Source organism: Vanacampus margaritifer, chromosome 2, assembly GCF_051991255.1.
Source record: "Vanacampus margaritifer isolate UIUO_Vmar chromosome 2, RoL_Vmar_1.0, whole genome shotgun sequence".
Classification (NCBI taxonomy): domain Eukaryota; kingdom Metazoa; phylum Chordata; class Actinopteri; order Syngnathiformes; family Syngnathidae; genus Vanacampus; species Vanacampus margaritifer.
The window spans coordinates 16702213-16728748 of record NC_135433.1 but is presented as its reverse complement, the minus strand read 5'-3'; the positions used below and the strand labels follow the sequence as shown (position 1 = coordinate 16728748).

Here is a 26536-nt window from a genome sequence, read left to right as displayed (position 1 = left end):
CTACCTGTGATAATAATATTCCAAAGCAATCCTATTCTGTAAATGCAGCCCCAATAATAAAACAAAAATCAGCTAAGGAGATGTACTAATGCTACCACAGTTGATCCCCTGCTCACCTCCACCGCCCCCACACGACACCCCCTGTTGCTGCCCCACTATCCATGCCATGCGTCGCTCTGCTCTTTGACTCAGAGCCCATCGTCAACATGCTTGTGAATTTGCGAGCAGAAGGCAGAGAGAGGCACAGCTTGTGTGTATGCGTGAATGGGGCCGTGCACGTGCATGCGCATGGGTGTCCCTGGTCAGGGTGATGTCCGAGGAATGTCACTCTTGCTTAGAGTCACAGACGTGAACCTCTGGGAGTCGCGCGCCCTCCAGCACACACTGGCACAGAAGGAAAAGAAGCAAGTGAGGGAGTGGGTGGGGAGGGGATATTAGAATGTGATACAAGGATCGTGTTTATCTCACCCGACCTTACACTTGACAGATGAGTGCACACATAACATGAGAATATGAGGAGAAAGTACATGTGCATTATTTAGCCATAATTAAACCGTGTGGCAGTAAGAAAAATGTCACATTTGTGTACATGAGAAAGCATTAATAACAACGCTTTCCCCTCGCAGACCGCAGGGATGACAATTTCCGAGTCGCACGAGCTCGGTCCTTGTGAACATGGACGGTCACGTTAGGGCAACAGGCCTGGAGGTTTTTCTACGAAACAGAAAACAACGTGACCGAGGTCGTACAGAGCCCACGCGGCCCCCCAAGGAACCCGTGGCCAGTCTGTGGCTCGGAATGACTAAACGGTCATTTACGGACACACGTTTGGGTTCACGAATCTCCTTCATGACAGGAAAGGGAGGACAGGACCTCCATAAGCAAACATTGTTACATGTGGCTGTCTGTTTAATTGGATGAAGAAATGAGGTCTTTTAGTATGCCGTGTGTAGGGCTGAATGAAATAAAGTAATGCAATTGCGATTTTGTTTTTCATCAATATGATGATTGTGATTTAATATGTGATTATTTTTCCAAAGTCTTCTACCCATGTGTTATTTGATCAACACAAACAATAAATTAATTGGCATTACAAAACACCATATCAAGAATGATTAGACATAAATGTGTTGATTTATTGTTTATAAATTTAAGGAAAAATGTTGGGATATTTAGGTATATTTCCTTAAAATTATGTCATTGTTTTTGGAGGGAAATTTTATGTATCAAAAGTACTAGTGGTATCCATACTTATTAAGTGACTACTCAAGAGCTGAGTACTCAAACTGGTATCGGTCTAAGCAAAGTGGTATTAAACATCCCTACTTTATTTAATAATCGAGCACTTTAAAATCAACCATAGTTGCATATAAAGTGTACACATAAAGTAAAATTTAGACACATACAGTAAAAACAAAGACAGTTAAAGCTACTGAATGCACATAATTCAATTTTGAACCACTACTGCCACCTGTGGCTGAAAAATGAAACTGCACACACCCGTCTTCACATAGACAATGCGCACGTAATGCCACATCCACAAACATAGTCCGAGAAATTCAAACCCAAATCCAGTCTGAAAACAATTGGCCAGAGACTTGTAGGAATTCCCATTGTGAACAGCTATGGTGTTAATCTACTAATTAGAAGATCTTTCAGTCATAAATGGTCAAATGAAAAGGCTATTGTAAAGATAATTTTGAGCAAAGAGCAGCTTTAAAACAATAAATTAACAACATAAAACATTAACGCAATGCCGAGTCTCATGCTGAATCCAAAGCCAAAGAGCTGCATTTGTTAAGTGCAATTGCGAGTGCGAGTTATGAGAAGAAATATGAGTCAGATTTGTGTCCAAACACAACAGAAGAGTATATGTTTACCAGTGACGTGCAGTGAGCTCTAGGTTTGGGTAGGCAGGCAGACGCACACACCAATTACAAGTTTGTGTGTCGGCAGGCGAGTGTACAATGGGTGACCATATTTTCATTACCAAAAAAAAAGAGGACACTCAGCCTGACCTTGAGATACTTGATACTCAGATACAAGGTGCCATACATTCAAACTATTTAAACATATGCCTCCTCTGTATGGGTAGAAAAAAACAAAACAAAACATTGCTGTCTTTTGAAGTCTTACATTTTTTGCTCCGCAATCTTTTTTTTTTATATATTTTTTTATTTTTTACTTCGAGAGGGGTTCGTACCCATCACCTCCGGTTCGTAGCTCAACATTTGCCACTCAGCTAAAGTTCTGGGCCACCGTCACAGCCACATTAACCGTTGCAGTGCACTCTGCCTCCCATTTGCCGCACAACGAAAAACGGACAATTTCAAACGCGCTCGGACGCCCGGAAAAAATGTAATAGCCTAAATGCTCACAAAATCAAGCTAGCAGCAGCAATGCTAAACACCATGTAAAGTGAAACAGCCAGTTAATCGAAGCACATCCAGCGTCAATCTTTCCTTTTGCACCATTCTTTGTGAAAAGTACGGAAACGTCTCTTACTTTGCTGAAGATCCGGTAGCTAAGACGTTGGTCTCCCATCCTTCAAAAGATGGCGTTTTCCATTTCAAAAAAAGGTGTGAAAATAGTTTTATATTCTCCAGAGTTACGTCATCTTACCGCTGTGTTTTGAATTCACGAATGCACTGTGCGAAAGTACGTTTGTATAGGAATAATACAGCGACGTAAAAAAGCTGCGTAGCGATCTGCCTATTTGCGTAAAGGACTTTTCTACTGGGAAACTGAGTACGCATGCGCAAACACACATCGCTACGCAGACAGGGCTGGGAAAAGCACAGTAGCGGTCGGTGTGCCTTCAGCAGGATACTATTTACAGCATTTTTGCCTGCAAGCCAGATGAAGTAACGAGTCATTTTTAAAAAATCACCAAATGTTGTCACTTTTAAACCTATAGGTAGAAATGAAAGAAATAATTAAAATACAGACGCTCCCCTACTTACGAACATTCGAGTTACGAACAACGGTACATACGAACATGTCTGCGCGCATGCGCGCATGTCAAAAAATGTTCGGAAAGAGATGCTGTAAGTTCGATTTTGTATTGCGCACCTTTTTCCGAGTACTGTAGTGCTTCTTTCCGCCGCTAATACCGACGCTTGGCGCTGTGAGAGCTCACCCAGCATTGGAGGCTCAGCAACGTGTCGAGGAGGGGGAAGAAGAAGAAACGCCTGTCGCTCATAGATAAAGCCATCGCACTTTTCGAGCAGCAAGACCCAAATATTGAACGTTGCACAAAGGTTGCAAATCAATTGAATGATGCCATACAGTGCTACCGCATCATTTATGATGAAAAAAGAAGAATCGTCGTGCAATCGTCGTTAGATCGCTTCTTTCGGCCAGTTTCTAGTAAATCCTCCAAGGAAGATACTCATCAACCCTCATTTTCTTCTCCGCGACCCTCAACTTCTTCCTACATTGAAGTTACGGAGGAGGAAGTAACTTTTGAAGCCCATTCCAGCGACGACGAAGAACCTCTCATGATATAAAATCCTCCTCCTCCTCCTCCATCAAATCCTTAAGCATCGAGTACATCTTCCAAAAGTAAGTTAAACTTCATTTTATTTATCTTATTACGTACATGTACATACTGTGTGTCTCTCGCTCTCTCTCTCTAACATACGTAGTACAGTACTGTACGTATTCTCTTTAAACATAAATTATAATACAAAATATAGCACTGAAGCAACTTACGAACAAATTCACCTTACGAACGATCGCTCGGAACGTAACTCGTTCGTAAGTTGGGGAGCGTCTGTAAATGGAAAAAACCAAACGGTTTAAACTTTCATTTCAGCCTGGGGTAGGCAGTTTCTACCTTGCCTATCCTGATTGCACGTCACTAATGTTTACATACATTACAAATATGAAAAATAAGAACATGCAAAGATAGAAAATCCTCCGCTGAGGTTCGAAGCCTGAGCCCCTGCTCAGCCTCGGACACTTTGTTCTGCTATAGTAAAATTTTAACATAGATAATTCCTTTGTCAAAACACGAGTAAATAAGCCTCTTTCCACTTTTCTGTGGAGAGGCTAACAATCCATTATTCAATCAATGAATCACAATCACACATACTAGCACTTTAAAACAGTCACGTGAAATAGTGGCCTAGAGCTGATGTAATGCAGCACTTCCAACACAATCTCTTTTAAAAGAGAGAAGCGTCTTTTGGGTGGCATCTCCGTGTCATCATCATGTCCAATCATGCGCTACTGTTCAATCTCGCCACCAAGACGGCGACATAATGCAATGCCATTATCTGTGTATGATTGCGAGGCATCACGTTGGTTGCGCAAGTGGTTGGTGGCGGGAGGGGGAGTGCGCACTCAAGGAGGTGGAGGTGTGCTGGCCCAGCTAACTCACTCACACACCCACACACTGACAACGCACGTATCAGTCCGTGTTCTCATCGAAAGAGCAAAAGGTGTGTACAGCAATACGACCAATGCAGGTTCTCGAACCTTACGCACCGAGCAGATTTCCACTCCTGTTGTTTGTCATTGTAGAGGTCAGTCAATCCAGCCTGTCACCTCGTGGCCTTCTCTCAACGAAAACAGGCAATCTCACCTGCCTCTCAGTCAGTAAAAGCCTTTAAGAGCCCGAGTCTTGCTGCTAAATGCGCCCGATGCACTTTAACAAGGTTTGGTGCTTTTTGTAAGAGTGCAACGTAATGGACTTTGGGAGATTTTTAGGCGCATGTGATGTGAGTGAGGTTGTATTGTTGACTTGGCCTTGATCAGTGGATGAGATTTTTGGCTAAAAGTGCAGCAGGGAGGCCTGCGGGCTAATCGCAGATGTCCGTATTGGCGGTGAGCCCACTCAGATGTTTGCCCTGCCTCGCTGTGACGGACTGTTTGCTCTCGTGGTCCTCAGGTCCTGACGCAGCATTTTTTGTGTCAGCGTCAATGTTTTTCAACTCTTGGCTGCTTGAATGTTCACATATTGATTTTGCTTATGTTTGCAATGGTAATCAATCCATTGATTGTTGAAGATTTGTGTGGAATTGATTGTTGACCATCTTGAGTGTACACTCTAAAAACACTTGCGTCAAAAGTAACCCATTTATGGATCAAAAATGGACCGATCCACTTGATGGGTCAATTTGACCCAACTTTCTGGGTTGTTTTAAATTAAATGACCCAATTTTTTGACCCAAGTAAAGGATGTGAACAATATTTATGAGTTGTTTTACACTAAAAGACCCATTCCTTGACTCAAAGTTGTAGGGTGGGTCCATTTTTGACCCACAGTTGGGTTATTTTTGACCCAACTGTGTCCAACCCTTTTGAGCAGCACAATTCTTTCTTTCGTGACACATATTGAAATCGTTCGGTTTTGGGGGGGCATTTCAGGCTCATGCAAATACAAAATGTGGCTCTTGTTACCATGACGACTGGGACTGGAAAGTGAGAGCGACCCGGTGTTGTCAAATTGACCAATTATTTGTGGTGTTATTGGACTTTGGAGACTCTACGACAGGAAGAGATGATGTTCACTCCTCTGCATCCAGACTGCAAATGAATTCTGTTTGTACAAAGCCGTCACTGGCTAATATAAACATTTATTTAACCCTTGTAATGATACAATCCGACTCGCTGACGGACACATTTAAATAAATAAGAAGCTAAGAAAAGACTTGCTTGTGTAATTTCACACTTGATGGGTGGGCAAGCACTCCAGAGATGCTACTATTTGTATGCCATTAAAAAGTCAATTTTCCATTACGTCTCCCTGTCACCTAAACATCAGCCTTTTTGTGATGCCTGCTTTGTGGGTTTGCCTGGCTGAGTTTCTCCTATCATTACAATCATCTGGAATGAGGAAAACAACTTCATCCGCCCTTAAATCCTGGGACTCCTCAAACCTTTTGTTTATCATAACTCCTAGCGCAACAGGGCGGCAGCTAAATTGTTGCCAAATCCAGCCAATTGTGTACACAAGAGGTTTGTGACTCCTTGCTGGAGGGTGACAACCAATTAGCTTTTCAGCCCCACTGCACTTTGGAGTTTGGAGCGGCAAAAAAACGTTCAAGTGTTCGCATTCCATCAACTTTGCCCGGTTCTTTTTGGACCGGCCCCTTCTCAAGTGGGACCACACAGTAACCTAATATTCCCACTCCTTGAGATATATCGCGCAACTTTAGCAGGCGTTTGGAAGAAAGCACATCCGTAATTAAAAGAAATAAATCTGCAGCATAGGTTTACCTCCAAGTGGAGTTCTCGCCCCAGACAGTAGAAATGTCCCCACACATATATAAAAGAGTACTATAGTCTAAAACGGGTAAAAATACAAAAAAATAGTTTTTACAATAAAATAAAAACACTGCTTATTTCTAAAATAAAAACCCAGTTTTAGCTTTAGCCTTTTTACAAGGCACAAGACATGCAAATTAAAATTAAGGGATTCATCAATTAATATGCTCAGGTATTTTCGATATACATGTAAATTCATATTGCACATATTCTCCCGACCACTTTCTTATTTTTTGATCGACATAGTATGAAGGATTACGACAATAAAGAAACCACATGACGTACTATCACTAAGTGCGCCAGATTCCCAGCAGCACAAATAGGCCGAGCAATATAGCGTGATGTGCTGCAGCCAATAGGTGCGTTTCATTTACCCTCAGTTTTGCGCAAAAGCAAGCTGGTAATGGAAACACGTGATTTTTTAATAAACTATCAAATATCGCAAGAAAGTTTTTACACTCTCATGAGGTGGTTTTTGAGACGTGTCAAAATAGGAGCATTTTGCAAAAGAGTAATTAATGGAAACACTTTTTGCGCGTTCCCTGTAGTCATGTGACCCCCGCCCAGCACGCTGGAAAGGAAGTTAGGAAGTACGGGGCTACTCTCTTTTGTGTCGGAGCTGCCTCCGGAGGTGATAACAAGTCTTTTTCAGCACAAAGCGATTCAGTTATGGAGCCAATATGGCGCCGTTCAACGCACGTCCCAATATCGTTGCATGAGAAATGGCCGTTGCCCCCGGGAACGCGCAAACGAGCAAAATCCATCCGTCCGCACCATAACACGAGTTATAAGCGCGCACACACACAACACCAACATCAAATGCCCGAACTCGCCCAATGAGATGTTTTTAAAGTAACATTAACAACTTTGGGCGTCTGTCTTCCGTAAACATCACGAGCACCTCCTACGGAAGTGCGAGATCCCGCGAGAAGCGACATTTCAAGAATTGCGCCTCAGAAGCGAAACGCTCTTCAATGGGAACACCGGCAAGTCCAAATTGTACTTTATCCAAATACTACAATATCGCTTTTATTTTTGTGAAAAACTGTAAAGGAAACGCACCGCATCATATGAGTTGAGTGTGTGTCTTGACCCCCGCCGAACCCCTGAGACTGACTCACCGAACCCCTGGGGTTTAATTGAACCCAGGCTAAGAACTAATTGACAGTACAACATTTAAAAGCAGCTACAAACAGACTACAAGAGATTCAAAAGCAAAGTAAAGAAATAAAAAAAATAGCGTACTAATATTATTAAAAGAGTGTACAAAATTTTGGAATGTAATATTTTAAAAAATACCTTGAAAGACCATAAACAGGTATGGGGAAAGAGCCTAGTTTGGAACCTGCATTTAAAAGCATTTCTACTTTATTGGTATGTTTTGAATCGTTTTCACATTATTCACTCTGATTGTAAAGGATACCAGCAAATCAAAGGTACAGAGATGACATTTTTTTAATGGGTGATTTGTGGGGTGCGGGCCCGTGTCATACACAGGTGCATGTTATACACGGAATTCTATGACAAATACAGTTTATTTTATGACGGCTCTTTAAATTACATGCACCACCACATAGCACCACATATTGATGTACTTTATTTATTTATTTACACAGTTTTACATTCATTTGCCAAGCTAATAAAAATGGAAACTAGCCTATGTGGCGCTAATGTGTCAAATGTTCAATAATACACACTTTCCATTTTTAGATCCATGAATAAATACTTGCCTACTAAATATTGCGTAGTGTCAGAATTACTTGCCACATTTTGCTACTAACTAGGTTTCTCATCTTCACCACGATTACAAAATCCCGCCAGGCATCCACGGCAATCACGGCCTGCCACTTTTGCCCATCCCATGTTGACCAGATTTGCCTAAAAGGTGGCCGCCGTGGCCGCTGGGAACATCCACAGTGTAAACATCTTCTCAGCAAAGCATCTGTGCCAAGCAGGTGTCTGTCAATATCAGCGAGGGCTCGGGGGCTTTATGGGTACTTAACGAACACATGCGGCGAATGAACAAGTGCATCTGTCTCATTAAAGCACTCTAAATATTTTGTTTGGAACTTCACCAGAAATACTGGAGTTATGTGGGTGCCATCGCGGCGGCGGGGACGGGAAAGCGTCGCCTCCATGGCTCCGCATATGCAGGGAGGTATCAATTCTTTATTATTTCAGCCCAATTGGCTCTGAGACGGTGCCGATGCATTCTCATTCAGCCTTTTGAATATTTAATGCAGCCATTTACAACAAATTGTCCCTTAAGGCCATTTATGGTATGAACTGGCTCAAGAGGGGAAGGATATTTACAACTAATGGTGAGTCATTAGCTACCACTTTGACTGATAAAATGTGCACACTCACCGCTAGATTTCTTCTTCTGGTTCAGAAAAGGTCATGTGTACACTAGGAGTGTGACGATATATCGATATCGCGATAAATCGTGATACTTTGTCTCCCGATTATCGATACGCCTACGCAAGAATCGCGATATTTGGAGTTAATGTACAGCCACTATAACGGCTCCATTCTTTTTTTACTTATTGAGCAATTACCTGGCAGGCCTCTAGGGGGAGCGCCTCATAAGAGTGGCAGGGAAATGTATGAAATTCTTCAGTGGAAGAAGACTTATGAGCTTACTTTTACTTGTTTAAGACATTTATTATCTGTCCAGCAACTGACTCAGCATACGTCACATTTTAAAACATATTTTATGGTTCGACTTTTTGAAGCACACAATTTCTGAGAAGTATTAACTCATTCACTGCCATTGACGGCTATAGACGTCAAAAATTCATTTGAACTATTTCTATTAGTTTAACATTTTTTTCTACTTTTGTTAACAAGAGTTTTTTTATTGTACATTTAGAACAGATATCAAATTTGTGATTAATTGCGAGTTAACTAGTGAAGTCATGCCATTAATTACGATGAAAAATTTTAAACGCCTGATGCCCCGAATTTTTTATTATCTTTAAGTCGCGTCAGGCGATTAAATTTTTTAATTGTAATTAATCGCATGACCAATAGTTAACTCACGATTAATCACAAATTGTATATCTGTTCTAATACAATAAAAAAAAATCTAGGTTTTCATACTCTTGTTAACAAAAGTGGAAAAAAATGTGAAACCAATAGGAATAGTTCAAATGAATTTTTGACGTCTATAGCGTCAATGGCAGTGAATGAGTTAATATTGATTTAATTGGATTTAATATTTAAGTCATTTTATTTATTTACTTTTGCAAAGTTACACCCCAAAAAATTGTCACAGTTTATAAAATGGAACAATTTACTATGTAACTGACTGACATGTTACATGACAATAGTGTTTAAGAAAGACACTAATTTGGTCACAGAAAGTGGTCGCTGTTAAGAGGACATTTGTATTTGTTTAAAAAAAATTACTTTTAAGTACTCACTGTAAAGAAGACACCGGTTTTAATATTTTGTTTCCGTGATGGTACAAAAAGAAACATTTTCTCATTGAAAAAAACATCAATTTATGTCTTGAGTAGTTTTATCGTAGATAATCGTGGAATTTATTACCTGACCAATATATCGATAATCGCGGTATCGTCAGATCATCGTTATCGTGAGCCTTGTATCGCATATCGTATCGTGAGGTACCGTGTATGTTGTATGCATGAGATGTGAAGTGCAATTTCCAAATGTCACACTATTACATATTCAAGCAGTTCCGCACCAGATAACCTTGCAATGGATCAAACCATATTTAATCCAATATGGACTTAATCACGGCTTGTTAAGTGAAATTACTCTCGCTGCGGTCATGCTTGAAAAGATTAACGGGATTAATTTGCCTTGTGTGGACTCTTAAGAGATGAATGTCCTCAGGGCCAATGGGAGAAAAAGCTCTTTTCGCACTTCAAGTTTATTCCTCACTGCGGATTAGAGTCATTTTTCCACCATTTTTTTTTTAAGTCAAAACTGACAGTGGACCCTAGGGTCCAATAAAATAAGGATCGAAAGTAAAATTGGAATGTTTAACAGGTGTCATGCATGTATCACGATACACTTTTTGCAGCTTCACTGCATTGCAGAGTTTTCTCGTCGGACTTGAATATTTTTCCACAGTTTATTACTGAGAAGGAAAAAGTACCGGTACATAGAGAATGTCTAAATTCTGGGGTCATTTCACACTTAATACAAGAAATGAACTCTGGTATTTACAGCTTGAACATGATGTAAGGCAATTGTGGGACTGTTTAAAATCGTCTGAGGAAGTGACGTCATCGTTTTCAGCGCATTGACGACTCACGTGCCCGCACAACAATGGAGGAAGGAGTCAGGGAGATTTGCGTTATAAGAGGGAAATACAGTTACTATTTTGAGTTTGTGTCTTGGATAAAAACAAACATGTAAAGGTTTATTGCACTCTGTGTTGTTTACAGAGGTTACGCAGCTTTAATAACACTACATTAATCACAAAATAGATAAGAAATGATCGCAGCCCAGTATGCATTCAAGCTTAAAGAAGAGGGACACTGGATTGCGTGAATGTAGGAGGTCCCCAAATTATTGTTATATTTATAAACAATGTACATTAAAAATGTTTAGTTTTGCCATTACAACATTAATAGTCAAATATGTCAAGTAAAAAAAAAGCCTTTTAATTTAATTACATTTTTGTTTAAATAAAACAAATAAAATGTTAATTGTATTTATTTATGTTAAGTGAAATCCATAAAAGACAATTATGTTAAATCAAAAAGGTTGTCTTTATTTATTTATTTTTATTTATTTTTTATAAAAACAAACTTTAGTTTTAAATGTCACTGTTAAAAATGCACATCCATTTACGTGGCAAAACCAGGTGCCATTTTTATGTGAACTCATTCACTGCCATTGACTGTTATAGACGTCAAAAAATAATTTCTATTAGTTAAAACTTTTTTCCCACTTTTGTTAACAAGAGTATGAAAACCTAGAAAAAACGTTTTTATTGTACATTTAGAACAGGTATAAAATGTGTGATTAATCGTGAGTTAACTATTGAAGTCATGTGATTAATCACAATTAAAAATTGTAATCGCCTGACGCGACTTAAAGATAATAAATAATTCGGGGCATCAGGCGTTTAAAATTTTTCATCGTAATTAATCACATGACTTCCCTCGTTAACTCGCAATTAATCACAAATTTGATATCTGTTCTAAATGTACAATAAAAAAAACTCTTGTTAACAAAAGTAGAAAAAGATGTTAAACTAATAGAAATAGTTAGAATAGTATTTTTGATGTCTTTAGCCGTCAATGGCAGTGAATGAGTTAAGCAGGGTTGTCGGTATTTGTTGAATGTAACTATGAATGTAACTTGAAATTAGGTAATCAAAAAGTAACTAAGTTACTTTTTAAAGCACATAATCCATACTACTTTTTTTCAGGCAACAAATGGAATATAGCTTATTTATACCCAAGCACAACAAACACAACACTCTTGAGTTACCAAGTCCCACGTCACACATTCATTTCAGATAGTCGCAGATACTACAACACCGTTGATAGCGAGACCAAGTGAGCAAAAATAATAGAGCACCTCACAAGCATATAATAACTAAATATAATGTTAGATTTACTTTATTATATGCATGGCAGATTGGTAGATTTTGTCTGTTGTGGGGCTGGTCTGGATTGTTCTGGATTATCATTCACAAGAACACCGCGGACGCCCTGGTAAGCAAATTGAGCGCATCTGCCAGTAAAAAAACCTGTCACTCAATTGAAAAGCCTTTCTATAATCATGGTTCTTTAAATGTCAGTTTTTTTCTGGATGCCTTCGGAGCTCATCCCTAGCCTCTAAAACAACTCAATTACACCAACCCTGACTATCAATCTACAAATTACTGTTACTTCAAAAAACAAAAAACGAATCCTTCTCAATTCAGGTTAGAACAAGCTGGTTCACTTGACTCACACAGAAGAAACGTGACTTGCTGTCCATGAGGCTTAATGTACTTGCCACCGCAGCTCCGAGGCCACCCGCCCGCCCATCACCGCCTGCCCGCCTGTCGTGTCGCAGGCGGACGCTTTGTAGGCTGTCAGAAAATCTGCATGGTGACCGGCTGAACCCCATTTTGCCGGCTCACATGCTCTTCTCTTGACTCCAAAGCGTTTCTGGGTCAAATAATTTACAGCGCCACCGATTCGGTTTACAACTGTCACATCGCCGCCCGTCACCTTCCACCAAACTGGGATGTGGGCTCCCTCCGCCGCACGCACTCGGCTGCTGCTGTGATACCATTTCGCCATTGGCTCAGCCGCCACAACATTAAGTACACCAACCACCACAACATTTTTGTTTCCAAGTTCAAATAATAACGTACAGGACTGGACTGGCACAAAAACGTCAACCCTGGCATTTTGACTGAAAGCCGCTGGCCCGGCCCAACTCCTGACGACCCGTGCCTAACACATAGTTCTACAATTCATATTGGCTGTTGTTGGTTCAGTTTGTTGTCTTTATTTGAAATGGATTAATGTACTAGTCTCTTTAAATTGTGAGCCAACCTCTTGGGGTAAAATGGAGGAATTTCTTTTTTTTAAAACACGGCATCGGTCCCAAAAGACACCGGACCACCGGGCATCTGCCCTGTACGCCATATGGCCAGTCCAGCCCTGGTAACGTATTAGAAGCAGTTCATAGTCTGAAACTACAACAAACAATAATAAGAATATTGTAACAATAAAAATATTCAATAGGTCCCTGGCCAAAACACACATGAGCTCACAAATGCCCTGTCAACTAAAACATGACCTTTTTTTATTTATTTATTGAATAAAAGGAACCCTTTTGATTCCAAAAGCTTCATTCAAAAACTCTTAATTGTCCTTCAGTGTGAATGGATTGTTTATAGTTGCCCTGCAATTGGTATGGTGACCAATCCAAAGACTGGTCGATGGCTGGATCGATGTGCCTAATGAAGTAGCCCAAGTGCATGAATGCGACTTGTTTAAACTGCTAGAATTGAACAAAAACCGTAACTGATTCAATTCAATTCATTACTCAAGTGAATTTGACAATTTCACAATATTCCCTGAACATTCACTGCAATTAACTAAAACACTGGAACCCCCCTAACCCTCTCTCTCTCTCTCTCTCTCTCTCTCTCTATATATATATATATATATATATATATATATATATATATATATACATTTTTTATTTTTTTACTTTCAAGCTTTCAGCATCATCACAAGGCATGCAATAAGGCAGCCATGTGAAGTTTGCGCTTCCTACCTGGCAGGACGTGACAGCTGACATGACAAGCAGAAACATGGCACTGAGGAGATGCATCCTCATCCAAATGTTTGCTTTCCGCAGTTTTCTCTCCTCATCCATTCTATTTGCCGCTACTGCTCTCTTCCTCTCCCGGGCTCCAGCAGCCTCATCACCGGGGGAACGCACGCGCGCGGCTCTGCCCGGCACAGGGGCTCACACAGGCGCCGTTGCCTCTGCAGAGCTTCCGCTGAATTCGCGAGGGTGGGGAAAAGGTCCGACGGTTGGAGAGTGTGCGGTGAAGGGGGTGCGAGAGTTAGGAGATAGTGTCAAGGTGGCCAGCGGTTAATCTGTCTCTCCCTCTTTCTTTCTGTCTCCTCGGTCCTCCTCCGTCCCGCACTGGGCGAGGAGGCGCAGAGGTTGGAAGGTGACTGCTGCTGCACTTGCCACGCGCAGACGATAGGGGCAGCACACACACAACACACCATGTGAAAAGCTCTCTCTCCTGTTGTGTGCGTGTGTGTGCGTGCGTGTGTGTGTGTGACATATTTATATTTATGATGCATTTCTGTGCATGAGTTGAGGGATATGCATGATGAAAAGGGAGGGGTTGGTGGAAGTCTGTTTGTACAATTATAAGCAAGTGCCAAATTCACACTGGAAAAAAAAATGCTGCAATGTTTGATAATGCAATTCACAATTGAAACTTCTGTGTAGTGATATATTTATTATTGATTAATGTTGTGGCTGTAGTTTGCATTTTATTACACTAGATATGTCAGAATTAATCGACAAGTAATCGATTATCGAAGTAATCGGACAAGTATTTTAATAATCAAGTACTCGTTTGGAGCCATTGTTCACTTAAAATAGTCCAAATACTCTAATTTCAGCCTCTCAACAGTAATAATTTGCTGATTTCTCTAGTCCTTCAAGAAAGCAGACTGATTACTGCGCGTTTAGTCAAAATAAGCATTTGCAAATATCTGTTTCTTTTTTTGCAAAATGACTGAAGTAACTAAATCAGTTTCAAAAAGGCTGGCTAGTACAACATCAATCCCCTTTTTTAATCACTAAACAATACTAAATAAACAACAATCATTGGGTAGTAAACAGTAAACGGGGGACATGCTTTTGTTGTACAGTTAAATAATTTGATTAATCGGATGAATAATCGATAGAATGATCGATTCTAAACAATATTTAATAGTGACAGCACTACATTACTCTATGAGCTAATTATACCTTTGGTTAGCTTATTTACATATTAGGCAAAAAATATTTTTCATGGAAGGAATGAAATAGAATATTAATACTTGCTTGGTATATGTCAGCCAATATTATTTATTTATTCATTCATTTATTTAGCCTGCTATGAGTGCCAACATACCTCAGCCAAGGCAAGAATATTCATTTGAGTTATTCAATGAACATGAATAGAAATGATTTAAAGCCAAATAAATTGCATTTTTTAAAAATCTGTTTAAATGTAATTGACTTGATTTAATATAAAATAGAAATGTAATCATGTTGCCGTTTCCCAAAATATAATTTAAAAAATGCTACTTTTATGAAGAACCTCCTTTTATGGATGTATTTCTTCTTTTTATTCTAACCTCCTGCTGCTGCTTGAAATGAAGTGAAGCTGTGGGGAGGCACGGTGTCATATTGTGCCATTTTTAGGGGCGCTGTTATTACATTTTCCTGTCCTGTCTTGTCACATCGTCAGCTGCAAAAGTGACAATAATAAAGGCTGTGAGGGTGCGCACAAGCCACGTTGAGTCACGAGATCCACTGTACTCACAGTCTCACACTCTCTCAAGCCCCGGCTCCAGTGGCTGCACGTCGAGGTGAGCGCAAACAAAACATGACCCATCTTGTTGTCGTTGTTTTGTCCTCCAGTCAGTCCAAAGGCAGCAAGCTAAAAGGAGGACGTTTGAGGGCCTTCGAGACGGACGGTTATTATTGGTCCCTGGTCTCCTGTGGCTTCGCATGTGTCTGCATGTGTCCACTTTTACAGTAAAATCATCATTGCCAGCCCTTGCTTGTTTGATTGCATGTCAATGTTTGATGGCTAAATGTGTGTGCGTGCGACTACAACGTTGGAGGCAATTCAGGCTGCCCGTCAAAACATGTCAAGCAGTAAAACACAAGCAAAATGGGACCATTCGGACTTGCCATCAATATAAGCAGGGTTGGGAGGGTTACTTTTAAAATATAATCCATTACAGTTACAAGTTACCTGCTAAAAAATGTAGTTAGTAACATAATCCAAGTACCATAATATTAAAGTAATGTAACTGGATTACTTTTGGATTACTCCAATATTGAGTATGCTCATGAAGACAAAATAAAAATAAATATCACCACAATATGTTCTATACAATGTGCCCCTGCTATTTGCGGGTGTTACTGACCCGGGCAGCCTACAAATAGCAAAAATCCTTGTGTATTTAAAAAGCATGTAGGCGATTGATTGATTGATTGATAGAAGGCCATATTCTGTTTTCGAACTGTCACTGAAAGCAACCACACCTCACAGTTTGATAGATAGATAGATAGATAGATAGATAGATAGATAGATAGATAGATAGATAGATAGATAGATAGATAGATGATGCGGGACATTAACTGCAAAATGAAATTTTATTCCAGTCACAAGTTAAGCCGTGTATATGTTGCGCATGATGTTTAAATAGTGAATTGGTGGGAGGAAGATTTGTTTGGAAGGTGTAACTCACATTATGGTTGTAGGCTAGCGGGCTAGCTAGCAAGAAGCTACAGCGCGTAGCATGCCACTGAACTTTCAGCTCAAACTTTTGCTCCTTCAGCAAGACGAGTACGTTCCAGTAAATGCCGGTCGCCATTTCCTCCTCCCGTCCGTGAAGCTTTTTCAAACTGCCCGCGTGTGGAGGATACGATTAGTCAGTTCGTTCGTTCCCACCTCCCCAACATGTAACAACGGTCTCTCTCGCTCTGTCCTTCACTCTCTCTCTCTCTCTTTCTCTTTCGCACTTACTCTCATCGTAGAAATTGTAATCCCTCGAAGCAATCCCCATTTTTAATAAATGTACCTGTAATCTGATTACGTGTTTTTTCCTGTAACTATAATGGAATAGTTAAAAAATTGTTTGCAATCTGATTACGTACATGTATTCCGTTACTCCCCAAGCTTGAATATAGGTCATATCATGCACACCATACAAGACGCTTTTAGATGTAGTGTAAATTTGATAAATTCATTATTCTATTTAATAATTGGAGAAGACTCAAGTTTAATATTTATATTAGGGTGTATTCAGAACAGAAAAGTCCGTTAGTCCGCTTGTTTGGTCCGGCCCAAAAGAGGATTTAATTTTTTTCGTTTGGTGCGTGTTTATATTCACACTGTGCTTTTTGCAAGTGGACAATATTGCGTAATTGCGTCGACCGCGTGACGATCTGTGCTCGCATTGAACAAAAATGACGAGGGCTTGAAGCCAAAATAGAGGAAAACATGAAATTCCAACATGCTGCATATGCCCTGCATATTTGTGGCGTTACTGGATGCAAGACATTTGTGAGCGTCACTGGTAGCTCATTCAACGGAGGTTCCATGACGCTGTTTCTAATTTTGGAACATATCGTCGATTGCGTGTAGTAACCGGAGGAGCAGTTACGCTCCCCGTGCCCACCACAACAAGCTAACAACACCGTGGCTAAACAGAATATAGATGATTATGAATGAATCGAGCACAATATTTACTACCGGGCAATACTCCCCTCACGATGTTTGGCTACGGTGGCTTGTTAAGCCCAAAAAGGCGCATATGTCCTGCAGTTGGAGCGGATCAGCCGAGTGCGGTTAGAAGCGGACTGAGACCACCTCAAAAAATGGGTCTCGGACCGCTTGTTTGGTCAGCAACAGGATTCGTTTGTGTGTATTCAGACCTGCACAAAAGGTCTGGATCAGCGTGGGAAACAAACTCTGGTTCGTTTAAGGCTGACCAAACAGTGCAGGTCTGAATACACCCTCAACTCATTCACTGCCATTGACGGCTATAGACATCAAAAATTCATTTTAACTATTTCTATTAGTTTAACATCCCCCCCCCCACACCCACTTTTGTTAACAAGAGTATGAAAACCTAGGGGGGAAAATATTGTACATTTAGACCAGATATAAAAAATTTGATTAATCATGAGTTATTGAAGTCATGCAATTAATTCCAATTAAATATCTAGGTTTTCATACTCTTGTTAACAAAAGTGGGAAAAAATGTTAAACTAATAGAAATAGTTAAAATGAATTTTGGGCGTTAATAGCCATCAACGGCAGTGAATGAATAAAAAAAAAAGACGATTAAAAATTAGGGGCGTCAGGCGATTATTATTTTTTTATCATAATTAATGTCATGACTTCAATAGTTAACTCACGATCAATCACATTTTTATATCTGTTCTAAATGTACAATAAAAAATTCTAGGTTTTCATACTCTTGTAAACAAAAGTAGAAACAATTGTTAAACTAATAGAAATAGTTCAAATTAATTTTTGATGTCTATAGCCGTCAATGGCAGTGAATAAATTAATCTTGAACTCACCTTTCGTAGCACCGGATCGGTTTTAAGAACAGTTTTATCAAGATAACAGATGATAACCTCGGTCAAGCCGTCATTAAAATGAAGGTTGCTACACTTGAATAGTTGGAATATGAGTTCTTTAGCGTTCTTTTTTTCTACAGCTCGGGTCTTTATAAGTTGCAGGTTTTCATTCAGATGTGTAAAACAACAAAGAACAATTTATGGTGGCTGATCAGTGTGGGTCACGAGGTTGCAAGTGTTCGGTTGTCATGGCAATACTCATTCGAGTGACACTGAAGATGGTATTCCACACCCTTCCTGCGGTCTTCTTCCCATTTTTGGGCCAAGGAAGGGAGCTGCTGAGGTCGGAGTGTTTCAGTGAGAATTCCAAAAGTCTGTTCCCACTTTTGTGACCGCTTTATGGTGGAGACTGAAGCCCAAACAGTGCTGGCAGTTAGTCGCTCAGTTAAACTATACTCGGCTCTCCCCCAACATTGCGTATTCTTCAAGCCATGTTGTTTTGTACATCCTTTGTTTGCATTTGAATTGGATGAAAACATAATTCAAAATGCTTGCAGGAGACAAAGACGAGGAATCTAAAGTCCACGTCGCCCGAGGCGGGAGAAACCAGCAGAAATGTGTTGTTTACATTTTGTTTCCGCTCCATTGGAAATTGCACCGACTTCATGTTTTTTTCATGCATCTGCTGCTATGTTTTCTTTTCTTTCTTTCTTTTTTTGTGCCGTAAAGTTTGGAAGCATTACAATATTTGTCGAGTAAGAGACACGCGGCTCTTTGATGTTCTGAGTTTTATCTGTGCACATTCGTACTGCGTACTCTATTTTTGCTTTCCCCAAAGATTAAGATGAACGGGATGAAAATAATATTTTTACATAATTAGGAGATAGACTACAGTGGTTTATCCGCAGAGCACAATTAGCCAACATTCAACCTTATTATGAAGTTAAAGACTGCCACTAATGCCTTAATTACGGAATAAATCCTTTTAAAGGCACGGCTATTCATAAAGCACTCAAGAGATTATTTGTCGTTTTAGTTTGTTGCCTTCCTGCAGATGATTAAACGCTCTCGTTTGCCTCTGCGCTAACCAATATCTCCCAAAGCACACTCGCCAGCCAACGCGGACCTGGCCCGAAGGCAGCGTCTACTCAGCACTTCTCAGGAGTTAGTGTGAGTGGAGGAAAAGGGTCTTTCATTTTTCCAGGCTCTGCTTTTGCATTATTCTCATGAAGTCAAAGCGGAACGACAGGACACAACTTGGCCTTGTGCGCTAAATAAGTTTGTAGTCAGCACTCTACTGGTCACACAGCTTCAGCAGATTTATTTAAGTTTCACGGATGATTGGTCTTTGTCGAAGCCAGAACCCAATTACACTATGAGTTCCTCGACTGGTGTTTTTAACCTTTCTTTTCTGTGAACTTTATCTACAGTAAATCACCATGTAAAAATGTTAGCCAAAACCGACATTTAATCTATGCAATTGTAGTCATTTTGTAGTCAAGTTGAATCCCTCAAAATTCAAAAGGCTCACCTTTTATCCTCGTGAAGTAATGGACGTTACTTGTATGCTAATGAGCTTAGCCTGCTAAGGAAGCTAGCCTATGTAAGCCGACTCCTATGTATTGATCAATGTTGAAACTAAGTCAGCTATGTGAACTACCACCTATGTCCACAAATGCATGTCCATATATTTTATTTTATTGATTTTTAAGGGACGCTATGAAAAGGTAACATGTATCCTTTTATTAAACACATGACGTATTTGTAGACGTCTCCATATGTAACTCTTGACTATTGACGTTGCATCCAGTATGCATATGTCCCATATCACAACTACATCTGTGAACACACAGTGGAAGACCTTCATTAGCTGGCAAGGAAAACATCTCTTTCAAGAGCTACAGTACAATTATTCAGTGGAGTCAAGCCAGACACTTTGCTGTTCCTGATATAAATATACAGGACTCGCAGCATTGCTTCACAAGACACACTAGCAGTTATTTACACTACTCCAAGTGTGGTGTTAAAGATAGACTACATTTGTGCCTCAGATTGAATCCCTTTGCAGGGTATATAAGTAACAATGTCACAATTCCGTCCCCTGTTTTAGCGCCATGCTTATTTCTCTGCATAAAAAAAACCTGGTGATTCTATGTTTTTTTTGTCATCAATTATTTGCGGATAAAATGACAATAAATCAAAGCTGATGATATTTAAAGGAGACATACAATTCTGTTGCCCTGATCGAACTCTTCTGCCAATAGTGAAAATCCTAAGCCAATCCTAAACACCTATGCATGCCCCAAATTGGCGGGAAATCATCGCTTTTGTCAAAATGAAGCTCCTCAACTCATTTCACAGTTTTTGCAAACCAGATTGACCAGTGACCATATTTTCAAAATATTTTTGTGGACTGTATATTTAACCAAGGCGGTTAAATACACAATAAATGTCACTTAATCATTATCATTATACAAACTCTTTTGCTCTGCCTCAAAGCCAGATGTGCCATTTATCTTGTGCCAGTCACGCATGAAATATACCGCCTGAAAGCTTGTGTTATCTGACCGGCGACAGGCGACCATAGGACTGCATTTCCCATGATTCTTAGATGCGAAAGCAGGAAGTGCTTCTAGTTCCAGTCGATGCTTGACTGCTATCGAGTAGACATGGAAGCGAATAACAATGCAAAAGTGAATTTGGAAGAAAATAGGAAGGAATTTGACAATTAATGAATCACTATGACAAATGTGTGATGGACATACACAACATGACAAAATACGGGTTGCCGGGATGGGGCAATGAAGTTGGCTAAATCCGCTGCGACGCGGGACCCAACGCTCAAAACCAGGACTGTACTGGCCAAAACGGGACATCTGGTCACCCTATGGTTCCCCCAACAAATCAATAGGAAAAAGTTCATTGTATTATGTTAATTTTTTCAGTTTAAAATAGTTCCCAGCTGTCTTAATGCCACATAAATGACATCACTCTCTCACCATATCCTGAAGATGAATCATTCCAGCACCCTTTCTCCCCACTTTAAAGACTTCCCAAAACTTAACCTGTTTGAGTGGCAGGTCCTCTCTCATGAAAATGAGTGACAGATAACCTTGCTGCACTGTGAAAGTCGAGCCTAGACTATGGGAAGAAAAGTATGAAAACATGTTCATTTGTGAAGGCCAGTATATTGTTATAACCCAATCCGTAAAATTCATTTTGCTCTCTGGAGACCCAACTATCTGTATACAAACAATAAAAAGTCACTTTTTTTTATCATGTGCACCGTTTAGGGACAGCAGAACAACTCAAGCTTAGCTGAAGGTAAACTCAGGTCAGAATTCCCATCATGAAATTACTTCCAATACCCGTCTTATTAGATGTGAAGCCCTGTCCTGTCTGCTAATATCCTTTTGTGCCTCCTGAGACAACAGTGACTCACTGAATGTCTGATTGGCTCGGAGTGCCGCCCTCTTGCTGCGCTTCAAAGGTTGAACTGACGACATTCAAAATGGTTCCGTTGTGCAGGTCCACTATCCATCTGTTTTTTTGCGCTGCTTATCATCTTTCATGTGTTTTTGTTGTGAGTTTAGTTGGGACAAGGAGTAACATTTCTAAAGGATGTAGACTGCTAAATTTTCATTCATTTATTCATAATACATGAGAAAATGTGATTTTCTGTCAACAAAGTAGTTTGAATTGATCTCTTAAATCATATTTTTAAAATATGCACTCAGATCAATATGCAGGCTTAATAAATATATTTTCCAGTTTATTTTGTTACACATTTGATTTCCTGTGGACGCAAACGGTTCAGAGGAATGGCCCATTTCCAACAAAATATTGGCAGAACACAGCAGGTTAAAAGGTAAAGGTGGCGTGTCAGATAAGAGGTAAAGTTCCATGGGAAAAACACGGTTTGTCAAAATATGAGCCTCCCTTTGGCGTTGGGGAGCAGTGAGCAAGCAGTTCATGGTCAGTGACTTCCTATTTATTTTAGCCCTGATCCTTGCAGTCGGGTCCCAGTCAATACGTGGTGATTTGAAGGCATAGAATGTGACAGATGGCCAGTCATCTGGACAAAGGTAGTGGCAGTGGGACGACATGGGCTGTGCAGATTGTGGAGATTTATCCAAGCGTCACTTCTGGCCAGACCGCACACTAAATTCCCCGGAAACCTCCCTGTGTGATGACAAAACATATCAACTGATTTTGTGATGGATTTCATCCCTGTATCTTATTGATTAACTGTGTGATGGTGAGTGGAAGAGTTTTAGTTTATGATGACAGCTGATTAGATTTTGAAAAAATATATATGATAGGCTGGCAATTTACTGTGGGCATTTGAACAATACAACAATCCAGGATGCTCATTGACCTCACTTTTTTATTTATTTTTATTTTTTATTGTGAAGCAGAATTAGTATATCTGCTCCAGAACCAAAACTGTCACCAGCACAACTGCAGAAAATGTTTAAAGTAGGGCACAGTCAATTAATCAACCAGTCAATTAAATCTCCTAATTAGTACTTTTGGCCAAATTTTTGCATTAAAAAATGTTGTTGTTTTTTTTTATTTAAAAAATTTGTCTGCCAATTAATTTTGCCTAAAAACAAAAACAAATCCATAACGGTCAGACTCTTACGGAAGCGTATTGCATTCACTTGAAAAAAAAAAGTCCTGTTTTTCTGACTAATTATTTGGGGGAGCTTTGTTTTTTGAGTGGTTTTTTTTCTGTTTGATTGAATATCCCCCCCCCCCTGTTTTTTGGAGTATTTTTTTTCAGTTTTTTAAAAATATATATTTTCCTCAGTTTTTCTGAATATTTTTTTTCTGTTTTTCTGAGTAATTTCCCCGTTTTATAAAATAATAATTGTTCTGTTTTTCTGAATATTTATTTAAAGGGGTTTTACCTCAGAGATTAGAGAACAAACCACAATACAGTATACACATTCATTCCTTAATTGAGAGCCAGTAAGTAAACATGTCAATCTTATTGCATATGGAGGTATGCGGGAAAGTGTCCGCTTCCGCTATTAGTCACTTGGAGTTCAGAGGTAAAAAAAAACATACTCCTAAAAACAGAATACCAGCTCAGTTTTTTTTTTTTTTTGGGGGGGGGGGTATTTAATTTAATTTTCTTTTTCATATTTTTTTCCAGTTTTTTAAATTATTATTTTTTCCCCCTGTTTCCTGAATAAGGTCCTCACCCCCAGCACCCCCCCCCCCCCATTTTTTCTGAATATTTTTTCCTCCCGTTTTTATGAATAATTTCTTTCAGCCTGTTTTGGGGCAAAAAAAATTGACAGAAAAAAAAAATTCTGTAAGACAGAAAAAAATATTCAGAAAAACAGAGAAAAAAAATACTCAAAAAAACAAAGCTCCCCAAAAAATTTGTCAGAAAAACAGGAGTTGTTTTTTTTTTCCAGTGAATGCAATACGCTTCCGTAGGCTCTAGTTTGAAGTATTTGATTTTTTAAGAGTTTTACCTTCTTTACATGCATACAAGTGTAAGTTGGATATTTATTGTATTACCAATAAAATTAATGGCAAGTAACAATTAAAGCACCCTTTGAGGTTGGTCATGGTCACACGAGATCATCAAAAGTTGATCGTGAAATTTTGTGCATTTTATTTTCTCCTATGCAGCACAGCGGAATTGTGCTTAGCATATCTGCTTCAAAGTCCCAAAGTTGACCGTTCTTTCAACATGCGACCCTAATTAGAACAAGCACTTAAGATAAGGAAAGGATGGCTTAATGGTTCTCTTCAGTCAGATAGACTTTTTTATTACATGCATCTGTTTTCTAAACTGTTGTCAATCAGAGTTTATGCTGCTAATTTTGGACAGGACAGTTAAAATTTTGGGGCTGAGAACAATCAACAAACATTTTTAAAAGAACTATTTTTAGATAATCAATACATTGGGCGATAAAGGAAATAAAAACTTTTATTTACACAGGATATATACTGTACTGTATATGAACACAAATTCTTATAATATGCAAAATAAATTTCAAGACAAATAAAATGAACAATAATCCATTAAATAAAGAAACTTAAGGACTTTAAACCAGAAGTTTAACCAACATGGTGCCCTCTAAGACAACATGTATAGGCTGTGGCCATGTTCTGAAAGTAGAAAGCGCAATCGTGATAGGACATTGCGATTTCCTAGGAAGTGCTGTAGAAGCGATCATTTGAGAAAACACTTGCACAGATGTTGTGCCCATTGTTCCAGATGAGTACATTAATGATAAAGGTAATTTGAGCAAATGTGATTTCACAAACTGCACTTCGCGTTATCCAGTTCCCAAGAAGTATCTTTTATTTTGGAAACATTTTGCGTGGATCTATTTCTGTGTTTCACTTATCCAACTTAGTCGACTTGTTTCCCCCAAGTCGGTTGACATCCCTGATGTGCTGTACTCAATGCCGGATGTTGTGCGGAAAACATGGTCACTACCGAGAACCCCTTCGCCAAGCCAGAACCACAGCATGCCAGAACAAGTCGTCCGTCTTGCTGCCAGCTCTTGCGTTACCATGGAAACATGTTGTTGTCATGCATGAGCAGCTCACCTCACCTGTATATGTCATTGGAGGGCTTGCGAAACGAGGATGGAATAAGAAGAGAGATGTTGTGTTGACGTGCTGCTACTTCTCGAGGATGTGTTTGATGCGCTAGAGCCATTAGACGCATATGAAACGAGAGGTGGCAGAAAGTGGGCTCGTCTCACTCGCACCGAGCCGCCTGAAGTACCCTACATGTGGCACTTGACAAAAAAAAAAAAAAAAAGCCAAATTACCAATTCATACTCATCAGTGCAGTCTATACGTGCTCGGAATGTACGATGAGCTCCACTGGTGTGTCTTTCAGCCTTCTGGCTTAACTATGACGGGAGCGGCTGGTGGTTGAGTGTAATTAAAAAGGTGCTTCCCAGGCTAGCAAGGAGAAGCAATAAAAGTCAGTCTATGCTATGCACAATACGTGCTGAAATGATATATATAAAAGAGAATTTTGATTAAATTTGTGTCTTGAAGCAAACGATTCAGAATGTGCTCAACCCCCAAAAAAGCTGCTGTCTAAAGCAGCACAACAATAAGATGAGCTGTTGTAAAAGTTGGTCACACTGAGTTGTCCTGACTTTGTTGCAACTCCTTAGCTCCGCCCCTTGTCACCATGGTAACAAAAGCTCGACATTAGGGCTGCAGGATTAATCAAATTGTAATCACAATCACGATTTTGCCTGCCAATATTAAATTAACCTGATCATCTATGCTTATTTCTTTTTTGAAAAACATGCTTAGTGACAACTAGTGTGTTGGATCGGGAGTTTTTATTTATTTATTTATGCGTGGTGGATAGATACGTATTTGTGGCTCGCATTTCTTCACCCAATTGGTGGTTCATGTGGCGGCAACGGAGATTCCGAACATGTGTCCCATATCCAGCCACTTACCGGAAGTGGGTATGTCAGAACATTTTTCATCATTTGCCAGCGGCCAGGCCACCTGTCCGCCATCGTCAGTCCGACACTGCATCATCGTTATTTTCACCACACTTCCGTCACCGCTAAATTACACTTTGTCACCATTTCAAGATCGGCAGATCTTCTTCTGCTTTTCTTCTTTCTTCTTCTTTCTCCTCCTTTTCTGTCTGCTTCTTCTTCTATGTCTATTTTCCTTTTTCTAGTTCTTCTATTTCTATTTATTCTCCTTTTTCTATTTATCGGTCTAATTCTTCTACTTCTACTTCGTAATATTATTTATATTATTGCTTTTACTATTTCTATTTCATCTTATTTTTCTATGTATTCCTCCTATCCTGTCTTCTTCTCCTTTTTCTATTTATCGGTCTAATTCTTCTACTTCTATTTCGTAATATTATTTATATTATTGCTTTTACTATTTCTATTTCATCTTATTTTCTATGTATTCCTCCTATCCTGTCTTCTTCTCCTTTTTGTATTTCTTCTTTTTCTATTTTTTTTTTTTTTTACTATTTCTTCTTTTTCTATTTTTTTTACTATTTTTTTTACTATTTCTTTTTCTTCTTTTTCTTCTTTTTCTTCTTTTTCTTCTTTTTCTTCTTTTCTGTTTCTTGTTCTTGTTGTTTTTCCATTTATTTTCCTTCTCCAATTTCTATTTCTTCTTTTATTTCTGTTTCTTCTTCTACCCCTTTTTCGATTTCTTCTTTTTCTTTTTTCTTTTTTTTCTTTTATTTCTGTTTCTTGTTCTTTTTTATTTCTGCTTCTTCTCCAATTTATATTTCTTCTTCTACCTTTTCTATTTCTATTTCTTCTCCTTCTACTTCTATTTCTTCTTTTATTTCTACCTCTATCTCTTCTACTTTTTCTATTTCTTTTTTCTGTCTTCTTTTTCTATTTCTTTTTCTTCTTCCACTTCTATTTCTTCTTTTATTTCTATTGATCTATGT

The 26536-nt window shown here is 39.3% G+C and overlaps 1 protein-coding gene across 1 annotated transcript in view; it reads right to left on the bottom strand.

The window, feature by feature from the left end:
• Nucleotides 1-13947, bottom strand: part of olfm2a (olfactomedin 2a) — a 96105-nt gene extending 82158 nt beyond the window's left edge. Inside the window, exon 1 of the mRNA XM_077558426.1 lies at nucleotides 13537-13947. Coding sequence (XP_077414552.1) covers nucleotides 13537-13638 — 102 coding nt within the window. The 5' untranslated portion in view covers nucleotides 13639-13947. The remainder of the gene's footprint in view (nucleotides 1-13536) is intronic.
• Between the last annotated feature and the right edge of the window lie 12589 nt (nucleotides 13948-26536).